We start from the raw sequence: 24,971 nt of genomic DNA, 5'->3' as shown, positions 1-24,971 counted from the left end.
CTCTGTTAAAACGGAACAAAATCGGTAGGTTAAAAATGCCAAGCTATCTAGATGTGGGTCTGTGCCTGCCCTCACAAACAGTTCCATTAAGATGAGATTTACTGTTTGGAAGGTCCACAGTTCACCAATGAGAAAATAAAGGAGAAATCCTTATGTCAAAACCTACATCCCTCACAGAGGATCATTAAATCCCGTTTTCTTCATGTTTTAGTTTCTGTAAAGCGCATTACTAGGATTTTTATCATTTCCCAGTTTAAATAGCAGTGCCTAAGCAATCAGGAACTTGCACCTCTTCGCAAGCAGAGAAAAAATGAGCGACACAACCGTTAAGGACAACATTTATTGCTACCAGAGGCTTTTATCATCAGCACATGGTTGGTTCTGATTGCAATACCTTATTCAGACTGCACAGGGAGCTCAGGATCCAGAAGGCATTAAGAGAAATACAGATAGGCTTGGGAGGCAGAGGGAATAACTTTTATCAAGAAAATCCTAATAGCTTAACATAAAACTAGGGCACTGAATTCAGTTATTACATGTTACAGACCCAGATCATAGAGTTGCCCTAATATCTCGACAGTCTCTCCTACTGATTATACTGTGAAAAGGAGCCGATCAGTTACCCAAAAAATAAATCAAATTTTAGTTGTTACATGTTTCTTTGGTGAGCACCTGGATACATTAACTTGATCACAAATTTTAGTATAAATGTCAAAAATGCTTTCAACAAATCTGAGTGTCCTAATTACATGCCACTTTTAAGCTTAAGATAAATAAAAATTTCATTTCCAAACACTAGATATTGAAATAAGACAAACACAGAAATCAACATGGTAATGTGAGTCCTTTTTATATTACCACCTCTAATTCATATGGGGCAATTTTAAAGTATCCTTTCAGATTAATCTGAATTTGAATCATGGATTAAAACATGGCTGTTAAACTGGAATAATTTGTTCACTAAATTGCTAAAAAATAATTTTGATGGTTTCCTAATCTGTGGAAGTCAGGCTATAAGATCAACATGCATAAAATTCATTTAAGTATTTAATGAAGAAGCAAGCGAAAGCAAGAGGAAAATTAAGTCAGGACACTGGGGATAGGTTTGCTAGCTAAGAATTTTAGAGCTTTTAAAAAAAAGCACTGAATGAATTATTGACAAGGCAATCGACATTACATTTTAGCAGGGAAGGTTGGAACTGAAAAATATACAAAGAAATTTTTTACTTCAAAAAAATGGTTGGATCTTTTGAATTTTACACTCTTTTGGTCTTTAAGTGCTTAAATAACATTGAATTATAATTAGCCACACAAGTAAATGATTCTTTTTTTTTCTGGCTCACTTCAAATCAGCCCGATAAGGTAAACCTTTATCCAGCCTTCCCTGGTTTTCCATGTTCCCATTCACAAAGTAGTAACTCCTGAACTACATGACAGAAACAGGCTGCAAAGGTGGACATGGGGAAGCCTGCCCCTCCTGCCTTGACAAATCAGTGCCACACACAGAACCCACGTTTTCTGAAGCATTATCTTCGTTATAGAGCCGTTTGATTCCATCATAGAAGTCATCCACTTCCATTTCCTCTACTTTGCGCTTAGCAGAGGTCTGTTTGCACCCACTGGCAGATGGGAGATGACAGAAGGCTGCTGTACTTCTGACTGGCACCTCTGGTTTGCTGTTGTCCTTGGAGAAAACTGGGCCTGGGACAGAGGAGGAATGTAATCTGAACACTCCTTTGTCACAGGTCTCCAGGGTGTGCTTGAGGGGACGGTAGACATAAACGGAATTTAGACGCAGGGAAGACCGCAGAGTAGAAAGGTGATGTCCCAGAAGCTCCCGACAGTGGATCACCTGGGAGACATCCATCTGGGCCAGAGGGGAAAAAGGTGATGATTAATGTAGAATGCTCTGTCATCTTTGCTGGCCGCTTTCCCTCCCTGTGCCCCTTGGACCCCCAGGTTTCTTTTTTCCCACCCCCTATCTTCTACCTCAAACTCGTCTATTCCTCCAGCCTTAGGAGTTATGTCCAAATCTGTATTTCTAATATAAATCTCTTTGGAACTTGAATTCTGTATTTGCATTTGTATGCTGAACATCTTCACAAAAGCAGAAACTATTCTCTTGTTCACTGCTATATAGTATAGACGTTAGCTTTTGTTCAGTCTAGTCCCCCTGCGTAGGACCTTCACCTCACACACTGCCTCTTCGAGTCTCTTCAGTGAAGACCAAGATACAGATAAACACAAAATTTATTAAGAATTTAAGGAAGGAGCCAGAGGCAAGAAAAAATTTAAATAAAGGATGGGGAAGGCTGTCTGGCCTTTAAAATAAAACAGAAAATGAGAACTTTTGACAAGTCCTATTTTTGTGGAAGACAACAGGCTTGACACTAGGAAGAAATGTTTTTAATTTGGGGGTTACACTAACTCCTTGTTATCCTTTAGAGGAGTCCAGGTATCCTTCCTTTCTGAAGCCACCCTTTACTCCTGCCAGCCTCCTACACACCCGAAGTCCAGGATCATCTATTTCTATATCAACCTGTCATCAAACTTATCACATTATAGTAGAATAATCTATTTAAACATTTAGCTTTTCCATTATAGACTACAAGATCCCAAGAGGTAGGCATTGTTTCATATTCATTTTTATTCCTTAGGTTTCTAGCATAATGACTGTACATGGAAGGCCTTTAAAATCTTACCTCTTGTAAAGAGTCTAATTAGTCTCTCTGCTCTCCTCTCCCTGTAAATATAGCTGCGGTCAAAATAATCTTACTCTAGCAACGTATATTTCTCTCTTGTTCAGATTTCTTTAGTGGCACCCCAATGCCTACCAGCAATAAGCTAGCCTAAGATTGATAATAAGGCTCTCCACAATCTTACCCCACCTTTTGTTTCCAGCCTTATCTCCTAGCATATCCCAATTTGTACTCACCTTTCCTGGCAAATGGGCCTGCTCTCTATTCTGTACAATTCTTGCCCTTTCTTACTTTATCCTTTCTCATTCTGTTTCTACTTACTGAAATTGTATTAACTATTCGTTCAGGTTGGGCTAACTGCCACCGCCCTCCAGGAAGCCTATCTTTACTATTTAACTGTAAAGGGATCACTTTCTAGTCTTGTGTATTTCATAAGCATTTTTGGACATTTCTTAACCAAATCTTATTCATACTTATATAGCCTGCAGCACACAGCATGACTGTTTGCAATACCACAAAGAAAATAAAGGAAAATAACATGCTCTGCAAGAACACATTTGGTCACAAAATTATTTTTATCTCTAAATATATTCATTCTTGTAGCCCAGGAAAACTGGAACAAAGCACACAGAAGAGGGATGAGTCTTCAAAGCTCTTTAAGGCAACTGATACCCTAGCCAGTACACTTCAAGAAGCCTACAAAGGAGAGGTAGTAGAAATGAAAGACAGAAATTGGGAAGTGAAGACTATTATTTTAGGCAAAAAGAAGCCTACTAATATTATTTCTAGAAAGTACCTAGTTTAATGAACTGTTCTTTAGCAAATGAATGATACTTAGTGGCCTAGAAAAGTAAAAGTATCACAAATATTCTAATGCCTTGATCATGAGGCATAATATCACAGCAGAATCCTGGGGGGTGGAGGGGGCACACACACATGACACACACACACATATTTTTCACGTAAAAGACTATGTCACTATAATATTTCTCTGTGAAAAAGTAAACAGGGAGTTAGTATTTTAGAGGTGAGAACTAGGAGAAAATGACAGAGCTAGAAAGACACTGGAGATTAAACATTGAAAGATTACAAGGGAGACATTCAAATAGGTTACTAATGGGAAGGGAGAACAGAATAGCATGACATAAGTGATAGGTTCAGACGGACCCAGGTTCACTGGGCAGCATGAAGCACTGAAATATCCTACCTCAGTAGTCTGACCTTAGGCATCTTTGAGAAGAACTGGGAGAGCCTGATGAGCAGGGGCTGCTGCTTTAACTTCTTGCTCTAATTTTAAGCTACACCACAGCAGGGATCATTTAATGGGACTGCTGCCTGACTAACGACTAGGGAGACCACCATACTAATTTGGGTAGGGTTAATATCCTGAGATTATCAAGGTGGGCCACATCAGTCAAAAAGAGGACGTGAGTATAGCCACCAAAGTAGAGCAATGAGAGAAGTGGTAAGAAGAGAAAAAGGTTTAGCTATCCCAGAATGGTGGCCAACAGGCAGCAAGAGAACTATGAAGAGCAAGACGAAGTTTGCCTTTCAAACCAGGGAACACTCACTGAATTTTGAAGTCCAGAGGGAACATAGGCAGAGCTAGTGATAGAGGCCCTTTCACGGCATGAGATATCTGTGATGGACTATTGGCAGTCCTCTTAAACCAGAACACTAGAAAACGTGTCAGAAGTAATTCTGGCATGATCTCATCAATCTGATGCAAGAATTTCCTATACTAGAACCAGAAACCCAGGAGAAATATCTGATATTACTGTGGCCTTGTCACAGGTCTAATTACAAAGACATTAGACCTGGTGTTCCTACCTAAACACAGGTGAACTTAGCAAAAGCAGAACTGAATCTTGAAGAATTAGGAGCCACCAGGTTTGGGCTACAGGGGTTGGCCACAAGTCCACGATGGTTTAGAGAACTGCTAAGACCAAAAATCTCTAGTTTTGTAACCTTCCTTGTTTTTAACTATCTTCCGTATTATAACTTGAATACTACATGGGGCAGAGACTTTTTTTTGTTTGTTTTTTAAAGAATTACGGTATCCTGGTGCCTAGATCATTGATTTCTCAATAAATGTTTGTGAATATAACTACTTATATATTATTTAAGAGACTGGAACAGCAGTTTTCAAACAATGTCCAAAGAGCTTACGTAAGGAAAGAGGCCATGTTGAGTACAATAGGTCTCTGCCCCAAATATTTCACTAAGTAGTATTTTTCTACTTTGTATTGTGTGTGTGTGTATATATATATATATATATATATGGTTTTGTCGGGGGTGAGGGAAGGGTTCCAGTTCTAAAAGAAATTCTGAAAACCACTGACTAGAAGCTTTAAGGTTGGTATGGAAAAAGCATGGGTTCTCTTTTGTCTTCTTTACTACTAAGTAGTCCTGTGTGTCTCTGAGGAAGTCTCAAGTTCCTTGGACTGCAGGTATAAACTAAAAGAGTTGAATGAAATGATTTCTAAGAAGATTCCTTCAAATTCCAAGTTTGTGATACTCCTTCAGTGAAAGGAGAAACAAGTATCAGTGAACATTTTCTTCTTAGTGAACACTTGCTGCTTCTACCACCAGAAGACATAGGAAAGGGCTAATCAGATTCTCCAGTGCTCTTCAACAGAGAACAAGCCCTCAAAGCTACATGCTATTTACAACATTCTTATTACTGATGCTTCAAAGTCTGTCCTTTCTCTGTAACAGTGACACTTTATATAGCAATTTTTTGTGTATTAGCTTGGGAATAGGCACAGAAACCAAGTCAGGAGGCATTTAGAGATACGCCATCTATACCAATAAAAAAATAAAAAATATAATGTAGGACGTTTCTATTAATGTCCCTTCCCCCACTTCCGGTCTAATGTAATGTAATGTAATGTAATGATTACTAATACTCAACTTCATTTTCCAACACTCTAGGTGGGCAAAATAAATTTGGTGGTTTATGATACTTTCTAAAAATACTAGCAACTATCTCTTAGGATTTATTTTCATTACAGTATTTACTTCAATGGAAAGAAACACTTCTCAATTATTTCAATCTAAGGTATGCTGTTAAAAGAACATATTTCCCTAATAAAGGAGAAAGGACTTGTGTTACATTCACGTCATATGTCCCAGAAATGTAGAATAAACTCAGCCATGCTAAAAACAGTGGAACAAAGCACAGAGAAGAGGGATGGGGCTCCATCTAATATGTTGCCCTGATCATTATCCTTTTTGTAAAAAGACTCTCAGCCCTTCTCTGCTCATAAACTAGGGTCTGAAATTCTCAGAGCTAAGAGGTAGCACTAAGGTACTTCTTATATGTCTGCTATTATAGGTTGCATCTGTAAGATCATCAATTATAACTATCTTACAAAACACCAAATTCAATTCTCATTTTTCTTTCATAGTATTCTTTTATAAGTTTTATTAATTCAAACTGAAGCTCTTTGCTAAAATTAGTCCTTTTATATTACAAAATGCTTTTAAGCTCAGAATTTAAGCCTTTTCTCTAAAATCCAATAAAACAAATCAGAATCACTACTGCCAAATGAGAATAAACAGGGACATATAAAGGGAAAGTAAATTCATAAGTCTTCCATGGATTCAGTTGGTTGAATAGTTTGCAGGAGATTTAAACTTTTAAGTTCTATTTGATGACAAGAATAGAACCAGCCAAGAATTCTCTCAAAGTAGTTGCTAACATATATTACCATTACTAACTTGCCATTTGAATGAGAACTTTCTCCTCTAAACTCACATTTTATATAGATGGTTGATAAACATTCAACTGACCCATAACATTTTACACCAATTTGCAAATACAAGTTATGGATTAATCTCAGGCAATTATAGGAACTACCAGGGACAAAACCTCTTTCAGAAAGATAGCTTCTATGTGCCAAATTCTGATACAAATACTTCACTTTCTAGTCAACACTGAATTAAAAGCAACTTCTTGCAATTTATGTTTTTGACTTATCTTTTATAAAATGAGTGAAGTATAGAAGTACTATAATGAAACCTACAAATGTAGCTAGGAAAGTTGTTCATACAAAACTAAAAAATATATTATTGAGAATTATATTAATTTTTCAAGATTCTTAAAGATTTTAAGTAATAGAGAAGGGTTGAAAAACACCAAGAAAATACTATCTAAGCTTTACAAGAGAAAAGACGACTAGCCCATAAACTTGAAGTGTGTTACTTTACCCTTGTCTACTCTGAAAAACAGTTTGCCATTACAAGATTAGAAATGTGTCTTATAACTGTCTGGTAATCCTATGTATCTCACTCAATAAGAGATATACTTAAAATGAACACCAATTAAACTGACACCTACCTGTGCTTTCTGAAGCAGTTCAATTGTAAAAGGAAGCCAATCACGAGTGACTTTCTCCATTTCCAAACTAACCATGGACAGAGCAAGCATGGATCCTTTGAATTGAAGAAGTTGGTTGCAGGCCATACAGTGAAGTAGTAGCTCGGTTAGGATATCCAAATGTTGAGACGGGTTGTGTCTGGGCATACTAAAAAGGAACTGAGGCCTATTTGACACAGCAATGGCATGGAACTGGGGGGGGAAAAAATCACAAGATCATTCTGGTTTTACTTATATATTTACGTAAAGTATGTACAAAAACTGATGTAACCTCAGGTATTACTCAATTTTTAAGTTTGTAATTTTAGATTCAGTGATTTGACATATATCCTAATTTCTACTTTTTCCTTGGTTAGTTGCAGTAATTACCCTTTTCCTAAAAATCAGAACAAAACAAATGAGCAGGCAATCTACTTTCCAAGTTAGAAAATAATAAATAAATTTGGTGTTATTTGGTGAAAAGGACTACTTATTCACTTCAGGTATATTTACTTCAGGTATATTTATATATAAATAAGACTTCAGGTATATTTACAATGTGAAGAAAATCCAATGGTGTGGCTGTGTGAAGATCCCAATTCAACTTATCCAGAATAATTCTCTCCATCCTCAGAATTTCAGATGCAGAACATCCACAGAAACTGTCTCTTGCCAACACCTTCAGTACTGGAATTCTCTATCCAAAGCAAAGGATAATGGGACAGGGATGAAAGCATAGAAAAAAATAAACTCATTTAAAATTTTTGCTTCGGGAAACAAAAAGCCAATTAATTAATGGAGAGAAATTCTCAAAAAAGAGACATAACTGATTTTTAAAGGAAAATATTTACCTCATCCTCCTCAACAGTCTTGGCGGCTAGGAAAAAACAGCTGATTCCAATACAACTCAAGTATTTTGGGTGGGCCTAAAATTTTCAAGAGGGAAAAAAGCAACTTCAGTGATTCTTCAAAAAGTTAAAGGAGTTTATTTTTAAAAACCAGATATGCAGATGACACAAGTATGCATACATTCAATAGAATTCAATTAATCAGACTCCACCCATTGCTTTCTAAGATCAGAGCTAACTTTTAACTTCTCAACCCTAGCCATATGATATTCTATGAAAATACTAGGTTCATTCCATTACTGGAAGTTCAACCAATGCTAATTAGCTAAAGTTCATTTCTATCCAGCAGAGAAGAGCTTGATTTTAGAAAACAATTTTTAATAAATAAAATCCCCCAAATAAAAAATACATGTGGGGCTGGCCAAGTGGCTTAGTTGGTTAAGAGCTCGCTCAAGAGTGCAAGCTCTGAGCAACAGCGGTTCGATTCTCAGAACGAGCTGAGTTGCCGCTGAGCTGCCAACAGGAGGCAGGATGGCTCAGCTAAAAAACAACAAAAAACAACACACAAAAAATGTGTGTGTACGTGTATTTTTAAGGTAGTTTTATTCCCTTTACCCATCATAACAGTAAGATAAACATACTAGGTGTTAGGGGAATTAAACAGGAAGAAGAAATATAAAAAGAAGGCTATTAATATATTTCAAATGCTTTGAAAATTATAGGATGATAGCAGATGAGTAAGAATATTCTAATTAAGTGTCCCCCACACAGAAAAGTATATATTCAAGTTCCATGGTAAGAACGAAATGCTCCTAAATATAATATATACAGAATCAATTAATGGAGGAAAAAAAGATCTTGAGTTTGACACCCACAGGAGGGTTTGAATTTATTTACCGGTTTTCTTTATCTACAATAAGATTAGCCCACTTTCTACCTTATTGATAGAATAAGGGTTTGCCAACCCAGCATCAGAATCCAGTTTTAAATAATCAGAACAATTTAGTCTGATCAGATTGAGTGACACAGAGCTTAAGTTATATAACACAAAGAAAACCTGTTTCAACATGTATTTTCTATTTAAATATTACATTCATTCTTGTGAAACTGGTGAAGCCTTCTGATGGCTACAGTACAGCCTTTATTTATTTGTTTAGTAAACATGTCAATGACCATTGCCTTAGTATAACTGGCACACTGTCTAGGAATCTTACAATCATCTGCTTGTATGAGATAATAAAAGCTGGCTCAAGACTATTAATTTTAAAATAATAATTAATGCTAATAAAAACATTACAGTTTAGAAAGTACTTCCATAAATATTGTCATGTCTATTATGTCTTCTTTTTACAGATGAGAAGTCTCAGAAGTTAAGGGACACCACACAAGTCATCTAGGAAGTGAGTCAGACTTGTTGCTAAGATAGTTGTCCAGGCTTCCCTATACAACATGTATACAACATATCAAACCCAAAACGCAAAAGTAATCAGATTTCATTACAAAGAAAAGAGCCCAACAGTTAACAACTTTGGGTAGGCAAAGCAACCCCTAAATCAGGGGCACCAATAATAAATGTAGTAAAAAGAATCCCAATAGCAAATGTGTGATTTTGTGTAAAAAAACAAACAGTAGTTCTCAGTCCTGAATATACATCAGGATGTATTCTTTAAATACAGACACCCAGATCTCACCTAAAGATTCAGATTCACTAGGTCTGGGATAGGTCTCAGGGTCCACACGTTGAAAGAGCTTCATAGCACTTTACTGTGCAGTTAGGAGGAAAGCTACATTCACTGTTGCAGCCCTTTCATGGTCTTCTTGAAGTGCCTTAAACTATGACTACATTCTGTGTTTCAATATAGACTATACCTAAGTAAGAGTATCTGATGCTATTAATATGACAGGACCCATTAAGTAAGAAACATGAAAAAATGAGATTACACTTGGCAAAATTCTCTAATTGTTTTAGAAACTTGCCCAAATCTGTTTAAAATGTTTACTATCAAGGTCAGTAGCAATCTTTTCTATGATAGACACTATAATAAGCTCATTAATAATTTTTGAAGAATATACAACCCAAGAAAGGACACTGACCTTAAACACAGCTTTCTCTTTCTCTGTGAAAGGAAGGCTAGTTGTAGTAGGGAGCTGGGGGGAAGGGGGGGGGGCGGAAAGACTTGATACTGAGATAAAAGTAGGCATCTCAGATAACCCAGATTTCAGGCAATCAGTATCATTAAAATTAAGGGTTCTTTAAGTCTCTTAAGAGTAGAAGTTTGAAACATATAAAGATAACTGAACAGCCATCCAAATTCTACAGCTTCTATTTTTTTATACCGAATAACAAAGAGCATAGTACCCCCAGCTTACATATTCCTAGGCATACAAAATGACAACAACTGAATTGCTTTTCTACTTTTTCATGCCTTCCCATTAAATACATGGTGACTTTCTGTTTGAAATCTGTTGAGGGCCTACTATGACTCATTTTGCATAATCCAACAGTATACCAACAGGAATAATATAAAACTTATTCATATATTTGTATGCTGCCATTCAACAAAAATACACCAGTTAGTTTACGACAGTTCAATTCATCTTGTTATGATCCAAATGTATATCTCTAGAAAGTATTTATACATTGTACAGAAAACCACACAATATTTAATAACTAGAAGTGACAGAAAAATGTGCAATAGGCTTATACTCTTCTAGTCTGATTCACTGTCCACATCTAGAAGATGACTAAAAAACATTCTGCCAATGCTATATGGCTTGTATTAAAATCAGATAAAAAATTTCATAGGTTAAGTGTAAGTTATACTTAATAACTTAATATAAGTAGCAAAAAAAAAATAAGACTACAATTAGAAACATTTCTGAAGATCTGAAGCAGTTGAAGACATCATGTCGTCTTGTAGGTACATATATCATGTCCATGAAGATTTTCCACTTCTTTCCATCGTATAGAATGTTTACTAAAGGCCCCTGGTTTAGCATATAAACCTTCAAACAAGAGGTTGTGTTTAAGTGTATCCTGAAATATTTACCTTTACGGTAGCTAAAAATCTGTCCAAAAGACAGCTAGCCAGAGCAAATGTTTCTGGGTAAAGTTTGAACTGGTACTTGAGTTTGACCAGCCACTGAATTACTTCATCTCTTTGGGATGGAGAAACATTCTATAAGGGAACAAATAAAGATAAAATTAAAAGAGAACAAGTGAAGTTTCAAGTTATCATCAAGAATATGTTTAGAACTCTCTCTTATAAAAGGTTAGTAAATGCTATGGAATACATGTTTATATGTTAAAAAAATGTTTTTATGTTTATTCAAAATCTATCAAATGAGGTAAGTGAAGATAAAACTTTATATACTGGGTACAGCATTTATTATCAATATCCAATATACTCACTCTTTATCAAATAAAATTTTGTCATCAAATAAAAACTATGTCATCTCACCATCTATCTATACTTTAATTAAATTGAGGTGTTCAGGGAATATAACATTTTAAAGTTTAGGTAACAATGTTATCAACTGATAGTAATTTTGGAATTAAGTTTTCTTAATTCTTAAGAAAATATTGTGATTTTCTTTCTAAGGCAGCAAATAGCCATTAAACAATCTGAGGAAATAGAAATAGACTATAACAACATAATAAAAGCCCATTAAAAACAAAACTAAAGTCAACAGGGGTAAATTAAAGATACCAGAAACAACAGAAAAATTACACATTTAAAGAAGGGGAAATTCATCTGAACTAACTTAACCACTGCAGAGATTATTATACAAGCATAAAACATTTTTGCTGTTTTAATCTTCCTACATATTATTTTTAACTGAGTATAGTCTTAATTTTCAGAATGTACACACTTTAAAGCAATGATGATTCAAATACCTTTACTTGAGTTTTGCAGGCACCATAAAAATAAAACAAAACGAACCCTAATAATACTTAATCTACTAATAGTAAATGAAACAGAGCCATATGAGCACTACTTCAGCCAGGTAAACACAACAAAGTACAGAAATTATTCTGAGTAGTGCAAGAATATTTTCAGTGAGGGCTCTAAACAAGTAAAGGTGTAATCCAAGGTTTGCACTCATAACCATTTTTTATGGAAAACTCTTAAAAAAATATATGACATCTCATTCTTTAGAAAGTATAGAGACCATATCTTAAACCTTTTTCCTAATCAGTCAGGATCAACTTTATGAAATTAGTTCCTATCACAGAGGGGGGCATTAAGAGATATGAAAGCATGAAGGGCTGTATATCTTGACAATATATCTCCTCAAACAAATATTTCAGTTGAAATTTCTTCTCTCCTTCCATTTGGATTTCTTTAGTGTTGTGAGAAATACATGACTTGGTGGTCATTATAATCTCTGCCATTCCATGGGCTAATTTTCTTCTCTTATTTTATTCCAAGCCCTCTGACACTTTTTAGCTTTAGCACAACAAAGTAAAGTGTTCCTTTATACTGGCCAAACCAACTAATCACACATCTAATTTTTACATCTAACTCTAAACTCAGTTATAACTGGTATTTTATAGATCAACTGCCATACATTCACTTTCTGGTCAATTCCTTTTGTCAAATAAAGACTGACCCTAGAATACTGCATAAGAAACACTGACAAAAAATGAGATAAAGGGTTTACAACCTCTTATATTAACATCTTACCACTAAGCTAGTGTTAAGACTCTGAACAATAATCTGAAAACATCTGGCAATCAACATTTAATTCAGTTCATATTAATGAACATTAAGTGTCTATCATTTGACAGGACCTGGGAACACAATGATGAATGAATACTCCCCGTTTAAACTTCAAAACTTAAAGTCTCATGGTGAGGCAAACAATCAGAAAATGTGAAAAAAACTATGATAAATGTTAAAACAGAGGTATGCACAGGGTGCTAGGGCTATACCCTGGAAGGGCACCTGGCCCAGTGTTGGGAGTAGAGTGAAAGCTTAGAGGAGACAGTAAATAACTTGAATCTTAGAAGTAAAAAAGTGAGGGGAGGGAATAATTTGCAAAGCAAGGAAAAGAGCCACCTTTTTGAGTCTGAACTTTATTCTGAAGGATAGGAATGATATCAGCCTGGAGGCAATAACCTATTGTTAAACTCCTCCAACTTCCAATCAAACTAAGGTGGGTGGAAAAGATGCTAGGAACCATACTCTGAAATTCGGTAATACAATTCCATGAATCAAAAAGAAACATCAAGTGGTTCATGGGACTGAAGTTGTAGGCCTAACAGGTTCTGGGTGCATAGAGTAGTAGGTAAATTTATGTCCTGCAGAGACTATTGTTCAACATGGCAGAGGAAACTGGAGTTAGGCTAATACAGCCAGGAGTTGGATTCTCCCTCTACAAAGAGAGTCTGAAAAAGGCGGCAAAACACTACTACATGAAGCTATGGCTTCTCCAGGAAGGTGAGAGGAAGCTGACACAGCCCTACAGCTAGGCCCTGGGTAAAGCAGCTGTCAGCATGGTCATTGGTTCTACAATATCCCATTTTCCATACAGCCTTGTGGTGCTACTTTAAGATCTGGTTCTTGACTAGGGGTCTCTAAAGGTCCCTGGGAACCACGTGAAGGCAGTCACAAAACTTCTAGATGAAGAGAGTTAAGCATTCAAGAGAAATTAAATTCCTACCAAGATGAGTTTATATCTAAAATGCCAAAACAAATAAGAAAGCTAATGTTTACTAAGCCATCCAAACAAGTCAATGACAAGGAAATAAATTCACAAATGGAGAGGTAGACAGTGATACAATCTAATGAAACTTTTAGGGAGGTGAAAAAACAATGATCTAGAGTAGCAATGAGGAATAAGAATACCATTAATTCCACCTTTAAGTCAGATGGATATAGGAGCACAAACATCCCTAAATGACAGATTGTATTACATAATGTGACTATTTTGTGTCTCACATTAAACAAATAACATAAACATAGAATTGTAAGAAGTGTCACAAAAGATGGACATAATGTGCTGTAAGTATGTAACACAAGGGAACACAGTTATATAGAGATTTCCATGTCATAGTTTTAACTAAATGGTATAAGTTATATAAATTGCAAACAGAATACAAAAGGTACTCAAATGTTAGTTTCATCTTTTCCCACCTCTAAAAATACCTGATGCTCTAGTAACACCAGAAAAAACAAAATTAAAAAATATTACATGTAAATAATTCTTTTAGGGTCGGCCAAGTGGTGTGTGGGTTAAGAGTTGGCTTGGGATGCCAGCTCTGAGCAGCAGGGCCTGGGTTTGGATCACACATGAGGGCCAGTGATGCTGCGCCCTCTACAGCTAAGATGGTGAACAACAGCTCGACCTGGAGCTGGGCTGCCGTGAGTCACCAGCAACGGCGTAGGCTGCAGCCCCTGCTGCAGTGGGCTGCTGTAAGCTACTGTGAGTGGCCTGCAGCCGGCGTGAGCTGCCAAGAGCCGCCGTGAGCAGCTGTCCAGTGTCCAGCGCCCGATCTGCCTCACCCGGGAAGAGCGCAATGATGATACCAACATGGGCCAGTGAAGCGATGTCCTCCACAACTAGAATGAAGAACAAAAGGATAGCAACTTGTCTGTTCCCCTTCCCTGATTCCCCAATGCTATTCCCCTCCCCCAATTCCTGAATTTAAAAAAATAAGTAAAAAATAAATTAATAAAAATAACAATTATTTTAAACCAATTCAATTAGTTATGAAAGAGATCATAATATCTTTGAACTTTAATCTACCTTATACTAAAATTTGAGAATTGGGCCAAGAAAGCATTCCTACATGGCTAGTATTATCATCAGTAGCCCAAACTAACAATAACAACAAAAAAACATGCAAAAGCTAATAGTTTGAGATGACTCACTCTTAGTAAAGTGACAATGATTCTAAGATCATTTTTTCAAGTAAATTCAAACATGTACTAAATAAGCAGTAATATTATCAGAATAGATTTCTGAAAGTTAAGTTTTGTGCCTAAGTAAAGCCCTTCAGAAAAAAGGAAGGGAGGGAAGGAAGGAAGGAAAGGAGGGAGGGAGGCCACCCAGCTGGCCTACCTGCCCACCCACCTGCTAACGTTAAATGGTATTTCCTGATTAAGGAATCTGTTTTCTCTTATAATGGATTGCTTAAATAGGGTTAGGATGGTTCATTAAGTTGGTTAATGACTATTCCCAAAGAGAATTGATTCAACATGAAAAAAAAACAGGGTTTTATATTCTAAATGCTATTCTGATAATTAAAGACAAATCTTCCCCAACTTTAAACACTAAAACATTCACCATTACCTGAAAGATTAAGTACAATCCCCCAGGCATGGCATATAAATCCCTCTGTGACCTAACCCTCCAGTCATCATGCACACCTTCTATCACTTTTTGCCTTGAAATTCATACTGTAAGAGTAATACTTGTATTTATGGTTCTTCCTTGCTCCTACCACGCTATTTTTACATCACTGTTCCTTTGCTTATACTGTTCTCTCTGACTGGAATACACTTCCCTCTCTCTTTAACCTGCCTTGTTATTTACCCTTCACTATTTCAATGGTCACTCCTCACCAGATACTTTTCCTGATAACTCAAGTTAGGTGAAGTAACTTTCTGTGTTCCCACAAATCTCTTGCTACACCTGTTAAGTTCAACATTTTTTTTTCTTAAATTCTTTTTCTGCTTTTGGCTATGACGGAGTAAGTAGCAGCAAACCTACACTCCAGCTGAGAACAACTAGAAAAACTATTAACAACAACAAAAACAAAAACCTGTTTTAAACACACCAGAACTGCTGGGACAACCAGGCCTTAAGGAGACAAGATTCTGGAGAGGAGGTAACAAGAAGAGATGAGTCCACATTCTGCAGCAGCTTTTCCTTCAGGGCATTGGCCCATCCTGTGAGTATGGCAAGTGGCTGAGTATGAGCAAAGAAACTAACTGGGCTTTGGGGTGTCTTACAAGTCTAGAGACAAAATCTGGAGACTTGAGGAGTCAAGAACCTAATAGGGAGGGTGACGGCCAGGGAGCTGAATGTGACACTCAGTAGATTTTAACACATTTTCTGAATGAAATTCTGAGGTTGGGAAGGATAGGGACCTAAGAAGCTAAGCAAAAACTCTCTGAGAAGCAAGAATGAGTTCAGGGGAGAGTTCAGCGCCCTTCAGAAACGACGGGTCCCAGTGAGTACTCCAGGCACTCAGCTGGAATCCTTGGCTACACTCTAGGAGTTGGGGCAAGCCAAAGGTAGATGAAGTCATGCGCAACTGCAAACCAGCCTTCAATCAGCGCAATCCCTCACTTGATTAAAGAGATTGATATCCTACTCAGTTTGTCCACTAGAGGGAACACTGAACCCTTCTGCAGAAAGGTAAATCTAGAGCCTCTACAGTTTTTCATAGTGTCCAGCATCCAATCAATAATTAGCAGGTATGACAAGAGAAAAACCCCAAATGACCAAAATCAAGAGAAAAAACAGGGAGGGAAGACAAAAAGATCTAGATCTTTGAATTGTTAGAAAAGGACTTAATATACAAGAAAATAGAGGAAAAGAAGGAAAATAGATAAAAACATGAAGAATTTCACTAGAGAAATGAAAACTATAAAAAAAATCCAAAGGGAAATTCCAGAGCTGAAAAATATAATAATGGAAATTAAGAACCCAATATGTGGACCTAACAACAAATAAGACATGGATGGACAGCTATGCTTTGAGGAAAATTTATAGCTCGAAATGCACATATTAAAAAGAAAAATTTTTAAAAAGAAAAAAAAAAAAAGAGGAAAAAAAAAAGAAAAAAAGCCAGAAAATCAATTATTTAAGCATCTACCTGAAGATAAAAAACAGCAAATTACACCAAGAAAGTAACAGAAGCAAATAATGAAAATAAGAACAAAACTTAAAAAAAGAAAAAAATATACAATAAGGAAAATCAACAGAGCTAAAAGACTAATCAACAGACCTCTAGACAGAGTGATCAAAAAAGAAAAAGCACAAGTCACCAACTAAGAAATGAAAAAGGGAACATCACTATGGACCTTTTATATGCAAAAGGTAAGCTTAAAAACATTTTATTTTACTATATTTACCAGCACTTTAAGCTCACCCACATTTTACAATTAAGTATGGCTTCTACTAGGCAAATCCTAAAGTAGATCCCTCTTAGAAGTTGATACTGTTCTGTTTTCTGGTATTACCTTAGTAATATAGAAGAAACAGGACAGATTAAATGACAATATAGCAATATACTACAATCTTCTTGGAATATCACCTTCAAAGACCATGCTGTAAAATTACGCCATTGTTGGTTACATGCCAACTCAGGAGAAGGAGGATAGGAATGGTTCTTGCGGGCAGCTGTAATAAAGCTTTGAGGCTTACAAGAATGTCGGAACATAAGGGCAAGGATTTGTTTTTCTGTTTCCCCTAATACCTAGAATAGTGTATGGAATGTAGCAGGTACGTAATAAACATGGACTGAACAACTGAATCTGTAAATAAACTAAAAGTCACACAAGCACATAAAAACAAAAAATGGAAAACAAAGACTAACGGGAAGAAAACTGCCTCAGGCCTAAAGAATAACTCTACTACGTATTAGCTACTCTTGAGCAAATTGGGACTACTGCCTATTTCAAAGCATTAAATGAAATATTAAATGTGATAGCAAACATAAATGCTCCTAGCACAAAAGGTATTCAAGTTAACGAATCCTCAATTTGCTAAATGACAAATCAGTAACAGTAAATGGAAAACATATCTTCAGCTTGTGGGAAAGAATGAAAGAAGCAGGCTAGAGTTAGAAAAAGCATACAGGTTTCAATAACCTATGAACAAAGGTTAACCTAAACCAGCACAGGAGGAACTTAGATTTTGCTCTTCGTTCGCCTACACATATCAAAAATTTCTTGGCCACATTCTTTATCCCAAGCACAGTGCTAGGTACTAGGGATAAAAATATGTGTAAGACATCTTATACTGTAAGCTTTTGGAGTGAATAAACTTCATAGTTATTTGTAAAAAATAACTAATATAATAATATGATAGAAATATAAAAATTCCTAAAAGGCAATGACCAACAGTAATTGAGAGGTCAGTTGGCTATCTGCCTAGGAGCGTCCAACACTGGCAGTAATTTAAACTCCTTATAAATATACAAGAAAGAAAGAGCAATTTTTGTTCCCTAAAGACAATGATATATGTTCAGCTTCCATGGCTAACTATGTAATCTAGAAATAAAAATGACTTACAATTGTTAGTATTGGACTATGAGGAAAGAAAAGATATATCTATTTTCCTAAAGCTGTAACTTCAGAAAAAAACAAAAACAGTTCATTCTTATTTTGTTTCAGAAAAAACAAGATGTTTCTCTAATAAAGAATACAGCATATCCTTTAATGGTATGTATTTCTCTAGTGCATATCAAAATACTACTATATATGAGAGTAGTACACTTATTTCTAATAAGTCATCTATATACAGTGAAAAGAAAAATCATTACCTGGTTTGTGGGCATTTTCGGCACATTTACCTTCCACATCTGGGCTTCCCTAGAGAGTGCCTTTTCCAACATGAAAGACAATCTCTGGTTTTCCAAAGGCCCTGTAAACTTCATGATATCCTTTGGATCTGCCTGCCTCCCAGCTTGATGTAGCTACCTATAAAATCAAATATAAAACAATGCTCTTTATTTAATTATAGAATAAGTGTCACATTGTATAAATATGTTGGTTCTTAATAAGCAATTCATAAAACAAAGTAAGAATGTTACAAGGCAGTATAGGATTTTATAGCTCTTTAAATATATATATTAAAGTGTTGCAGCAAGTTATCTAAAGCATTCTCACTTTAAATTTGAAACTCAGTTATAAAGAGAATAAAAACACGGCCATATAACTGACAGAATATTTGGACTCCGATCAAAACATTATTACTATATAAAAAATGTTTAAGTCATGAGTTTTTTATACTAGGAATTCTTAGAAGTAGTTGTCCCAAATATTCCCCTTAAAATCTAATCAGATAAGGGCTGTTAACCCTTTTCTTCATTAAAAAGTTTCATAAATTATATTAAATCCCACCTATTCCCACTTAATCAGTATGGAACCATCCCCTTAAGTATGAAATCATCTTTTTTCCACTTTAAAAAATTAGTTTTGGGCCGGCAGAGTGACGCGTTGGTTAGGAGTTGGCTTGGGATGCCACCTATGAGCAGCAGGGCTCCCATTCAGATCCCACATGAGGGCCAGTGACGCTGCGCCCTCTACAGCTAAGATGGTGAACAACAGCTCAACCTGGAGCTGGGTTGCTGTGAGTCGCCGGCACCGGTGTAGGCTGGCAGCGGGCATGCGCTTTCGTGAGCCACCATGAGCGGCCATCCAATGGCTGGTGACCGACTGCCTCTGCCAGGAAGAGTGCAATGATAATACCAACACGGGCCAGTGTAGTGATGTCCTCCACAACTAGATTGAAGAACAAAAGGACAGCAACTTGTCTGTTCCCCTTCCCCTGATTCCCCAACGCTGTTCCCCTCCCCCAATTCCCCAATAAAATCTTAAAAAAAAAAAATTAGTTTTATTTGATTTTTTCACTAATACATTCTCATGGTTCAAAAATATGCATAAAAAGCATAGAGTAAAAAGTCAGTATGAAAGCATCTTGAAATGAGCTTCCAATATACTGTCTGTCCACTAGCCTCACATGTGGCTATTTATATTAGAATTGAATAAAGTTAAAATAACTCCTCAGTCACAATAGCCCCATTTCAAGTGCTCAGTAGCTACATGTAGCTAGTGGATACTGCATTGGACAGTGCAAAAAAGGAACATTTGTATCAATGCAGAAGTTCCATATAACAGCGGGGATAAGAAAGCTCAACAGTAAGGTGACAGGCACTCTAAAACAAGCACAAGTCTAAAGAGCCACAGTTGAGATCAGTGAAAGGCAACTGAGAGTCCAAGAGAAGTATCTCTGGGTTTTAAAAAAAGGAAACTACAGATTTGAGAGTTATGATTGTGTGTGCAGAAAAATGGATTAAACTTATGTAGAATATGAAAAGACTTAACTAGATTTGATGAAAACTAAGCAACTGAAAAGGTAATTAATTTCAGGAAAAAAAGATTATGCAAGAAGGTAAATATAATAATATGCCACAATATTTACCTAGCATTAATAATGAAAATACTAAATAGGGATTCAACAAATATTGGGACAATGAAGGGTGTTGGGAGACCTTAGAATGAGAGCCGCACCTTTACATTTCATAGTAAGAAAGCCATAAATATTATCTAAAAATAAAATATCAAAAAACAGCAGTAAGGCAAGTTATTTGAAAATATGATCTTGAATAACGAGAACGAGGTTAAGAGCTGAAAGTAGTTAATTTCTAGGGAGTGAGAAAAGGGTGGTGAAGCCCTGCAGCAGGGGAATGCTGCTTTTCATTATAAACCTCATATAACTATTTCACTTTCTCAGTTGTGTACCTGGATATGTATGAGCGCTTCAGTCACAGGCTTAAAAAAAAAATTACATGTCTAGAATTAACATATGGAAAGTTCCAAATTTTTGATAAAAATTTAAAATTAATTTGGAAAAACAAAAAATAACAAGCCTCTTCTTCAATTTCCACATCCCCTCAACTCTAGCTACTACTATCTTCTTTCCTATTATTACTTCACATACATACTTCACCTACTTGCTACTCAACCTACTGGAGACTACCTCCAGTTAACTGGATTATGATTTTTTTTTTTTTGCTTCTTTACACTTCTGAGTTTTTGCAAATTTTCTATAATGAGCACAATGTTCTTTGCATACTAAGAAAAAAAAAGGTAAATAATTTACAGAGGGGAAACAATAATACCTACCCTGAAAGACCAATTTCAAAGGTAATTTCTTCCAACTCTTGATTCTCTAATCTGGTGTGATTTCTCTCCCTCCTGAAAGCAGCTTCCCATTACCTAACCTACCATAAATTCCTTTGTGGTCACATCTACCAATGTCATCTTTCTATTACTCACTGCGCTTACAGCACAGTATCCTGATGAAATAGGGACTCAACCAAAGGTTCCTTTCAACCTTTGGGGCCCAAAACAAAAACAGAAGAAAACAAAGCAAACCCAAGTCTAATCTATCATGAGCAAGCCAATCCTTCACATGTTTGAAGGCTGCTAATGATAACACCAATTCATCTTTTCTATAGCGGAAAAACTGTTTAAGGGTTCCTCATATGACACAATTCTTGCTCTTCTAAATTAGCACCAGTTTAATTATATTAATGGAGTCAAGATCATTAGCTTTTTTTTTTTTAGCTATTTTTTTGGAGACCACACCACACTATCAATTCAGATAGAATTTATGGTTAACTAAATAAAAAACTCTTAAGACTTTCTAAGGCAAACACCCCTTCCACCTGTCCCACCCAACTGTGTGTGAGGTTTTGGTGCCTTTTTGGTACATTCTTGTTTAGGACCTTAAATGTATTCTAAAAAAAAAAAAAGTTATATTAGATTCCATCCATCTACTGTTATATTCTGCTGAGATGTTCTAAGATTCCAATTGTATTGCCTTAGTACTTTTCTCAGATTCTCCACAATTAGATGAACAGACTCACTATAATTTCATCTAAAGCAGATATAAATATTAACCTTAGAAATGAAGAATAAAATAGATGATCATCTGTCAAGAAATACTTAGAAGAAACACCTATATTGAATGGAAATTGAACTTCATATATTCTAAGTTTCTAAGTTCTTCTAAACCTAATTTTAGTCTGTAATTTATTAGCTTTTGTCAGAACTTCAACCTTACTTACCTAATGATCTCACTCCATTAGCTACACCCAACAAGGTGTCTCACCAGGATTTCAGCCTTCTCAACACATTCCAATGGCTGGCTGCCCCTAGTGAATAGTCTTCCCCTACAAGGCTTCCTTTGAAGATTTTTAGGGGGGATAGAGAGGCACCTATAGGATACAATCATGTAAAGAATAATATTTAAAGGATTCCTGTTCTCCAATCTCCTAAATTAAGGTCCTTAGTAGACTTTCAAATATTTAGATACTTTAACAACTTTTTTAAAACAAAGAAATCTGGATCAAAGAAGAAATGAAGAGAAATTAGAAAATACTTTGAGATGAATGAAAAAGACAACCTAACATACCAAAATTTATTAGATGCAATGAAAGCAGTGTTTAGAGGGAAATTAAAACCTGTAAATGCCTATATTAAAAAAGAGCTCAAATCGAGCCGGCCGAGTGGCTCAGTTGGTTAAGAGCTCACTCAAGAGTGTGAGCTCTAAGCAACAGGGTCCCCGGTTTGATTCACAGCCTGAGCTGAGCTGCCGCTGAGCTGCCAACTGGTGGCAGGATGGCTCAGCTAAAAAAAAAAAAAAGTTGAATAAAAAAGAGCTCAAATCAATGCCCTAACATTCTACCTTAAGACACTGGAAAAAGTAGTGCAAACTATACCCAAAGCAAGCCAGAAGAAATAAAATATTAGAGAAATTAATAAAGAATGGAAAAATACAGAAAAATCTATAAAACCAAAAGTTGGTTCTTTGAAAATATCAACAAAATTGTCAAACCATTAGCTACATTGACTAAGAAAAAACAGAGGATAAAGTACCAAAATCAAGAATAAAGAGAGGACACTACCACCTACGTTACAGAAACAAGAGATTATAAAGGAATTTTATGAACTGTATACAAATAAATTGGACAATTTAGATGAAAAAGACAAATACCTACAGCCATAAACTACCAAAACTGATTTAAGAAACAGAAAAGCTGAATAGCCATATAACAACCAAAAAGATTGAATTTGAATTAATACACAAACTATTGTCAAAGAAAAGCCTATACCCAAATGGCTTACTTCACTGGCAAATTTACAGAAAAAGTAATACAAATTCTTCACAAACGCTTCCAAAAAGTAAAAAGGAGGAACACTTCTCAACTCATTTTATGGGGCCAGTTATTAACCTGCTACCAAACCCAAACAAAGCAACAGCACTAGAAAACTATAGACCAGTATCTCTTCTAAATATAGAGAACTCAACAAAATACTAGCAAATTGAATCCTGCAACATAAAAAGAATTATACACCATAGCCAAATGTGATTTAGCCCAGGAATGCAAAGTTGGTTTAACATTGAGAAATCAATTAATATAATACCATATCAACAGAAGAAAACAAGGATCATTCTTTGCTCACACTAAGGAAATGTGAAAAAGGAAAAAGTTCTAATTCTCTTAAATTCAAAAAACTGAGATATAAATAATGCAAGTGAATGACAAAAAGGATTAAGTACCTCTGAAGGGATTTTCCAGATTAAATGAGGCTAGAGAAAAATGAAAGGGCAGTATCTCACCCTAGACTGGGCCCTGTACTGGAGAGTTACATGCTATAAAGGTCATTAAAGGGGTCCATTGACATAATGGGAACATGGACAAAGGACAGGTTAAAGTAAATCTATCAATGTTAAATTTACTAAAGTTGATAACTTTACTGTGATTATGTAAGAGAATATCCCTATTCTTAGGAAATACACACTAAGCAATTTAGGAGTCAAGGACCATAATGTATGCAGCTTATACACACACATATGTATATATGGGGTGGGGAGGGATGACAAATGATAAAATGGGGTAAAATGTTAACAGGTGAATCCAGATAAATGGTTTCTTTGTTCTTTTTCTTTTTTTTTTTTAAATAAAGACAGACTGTCACATGTAGCGCCTCATTTGGATGTGTCTTGGAGTCTTGGAAGCTTGACTACCCTACGTTCTCCTACAAATGGACCTTGAGAGCTTGTTTGGAGGTTCTAGCAGGGGAGCGCAGCTACTCGTATACCCTTGACCCAAGAACGGTCCTCTCCTCTATCGGGGAAGGTCATGCTCTTCGACCAAGCGCGCAGCTTCGGGAGGGACGCACATGGAACGGTGAGGGAGGAAGAGGACCTGCCTAGCCAGCCAGATCAGCCGAATCAACCCTGGTGATCAATGGGGTGACAGATGTCACAGCCAGATCGCCCTCACATCCAGGGTTTCTTTCTGAAATTACTTAAAAGTAAAGTTAATGTAGAAAAGCAAAAAAAGACAATTTATAGAAGTGCTTATATTATCAGTGTATTTTTTACATTCCTTTTTTAAATCTCTAATAAGACACATAATATGACACTACAGAAAGCATTGGGTTGAGTTTTACTTCTTTCATTGAAAGAACACAAGCCTATTTTCTAAAGTATAAAACAGATTATTTAAGTTAGATGAATAATGAATCTTGCTAAGGAACAAAATACAAACACTTAAAATATCATTTTACTGAGTTTAACAGTAGGCCTAATAAATAATAATAATAGCTTACACTTGTTAAGTGCTTAACAAATAAAAGCAATGAGTGCTTACTACTTGGCCAGGTATTGGTCAGAGTACTATGCCATGTTAACTAATTTAATCCTCATACAACCTTATGAAGTTGTGGTATTATTAAGCCCATTTTAAAAATGAAGAAACATGCGCAGAAAGGTGAATACTTCTCATTTTTAAAGTATTATAAAATCAGAATAAAACATGTACAAACACTCTTAGTTTCCAATCTTGACCAAGAAACATTTTGGAGTTCCATTCTAACCTACTAGAACGTCACACTGCCACATCAAGTCAATTAACTGTAACTACAAATCATCTCTACTGCATCTTCCCAACACTTGCTGACTCTACTAGTCTGCTCTTTATCAGTATTAAGAACGTCTTCCTACTCCGGACGCTCAGTGTATCTCACCCATCTGGTCCCAGATTAGAGAACCTAAATCCTGTCCATCCATTCCCTTCTATTTCGCCTGCCACCAAATGGCCTGGAAAAGCTAGAAGCAGACCACACTACTGTTAATCTTTTCAACAAATTCATTTTCAGGACAAAGACTATATAGCAAAGTCAGAATGCTAGGGTTTGAATTCTGGCCAGGGGGTTCTAGCTGTGTCATCTAAGGAAGAAATTACTTCCTTTTGTGGAGCCTCAGTTTTCCTCATCTGTAAAATGAGACTCCTGAACTACATGCTTCCAT

At 36.0% G+C, this 24,971-nt stretch overlaps 1 protein-coding gene across 1 annotated transcript; it reads right to left on the bottom strand.

Annotated features, from left to right (window-relative positions):
* Window positions 1-326: 326 nt before the first annotated feature.
* CCNI (cyclin I) lies at window positions 327-21,864 on the bottom strand. Its single transcript, XM_019623515.1, has 7 exons — window positions 21,721-21,864; window positions 18,409-18,565; window positions 10,958-11,086; window positions 7,911-7,985; window positions 7,616-7,756; window positions 7,042-7,272; window positions 327-1,867 (listed from the first exon to the last, which is right to left on the bottom strand). The coding sequence occupies exons 2-7, from the start codon at window positions 18,520-18,522 to the stop codon at window positions 1,427-1,429; spliced, it is 1,131 nt and encodes a 376-aa protein (XP_019479060.1). The 5' UTR covers window positions 18,523-18,565; window positions 21,721-21,864; the 3' UTR covers window positions 327-1,426.
* Between the last annotated feature and the right edge of the window lie 3,107 nt (window positions 21,865-24,971).

Source organism: Hipposideros armiger, unplaced genomic scaffold (genome assembly GCF_001890085.2).
Source record: "Hipposideros armiger isolate ML-2016 unplaced genomic scaffold, ASM189008v1 scaffold_552, whole genome shotgun sequence".
NCBI lineage: Eukaryota > Metazoa > Chordata > Mammalia > Chiroptera > Hipposideridae > Hipposideros > Hipposideros armiger.
The sequence above is the reverse complement of the archived record's forward strand: the minus strand, read 5'-3'. Positions and strand labels throughout refer to the sequence as shown.

Bases quoted from the DNA above. Each gene is read 5' to 3' on its own strand.
- CCNI (XM_019623515.1), bottom strand. From the start codon at position 18,522: ATGAAGTTTACAGGGCCTTTGGAAAACCAGAGATTGTCTTTCATGTTG. The intron at 7,986-10,957 runs GTAAATATTTCA...TGAAAATTTTAG, and splicing joins GATTTTTAGCTACCGTAAAG to GCCCACCCAAAATACTTGAG. The intron at 7,757-7,910 runs GTAAATATTTTC...TGCTTTGGATAG, and splicing joins AGACTGTTGAGGAGGATGAG to AGAATTCCAGTACTGAAGGT.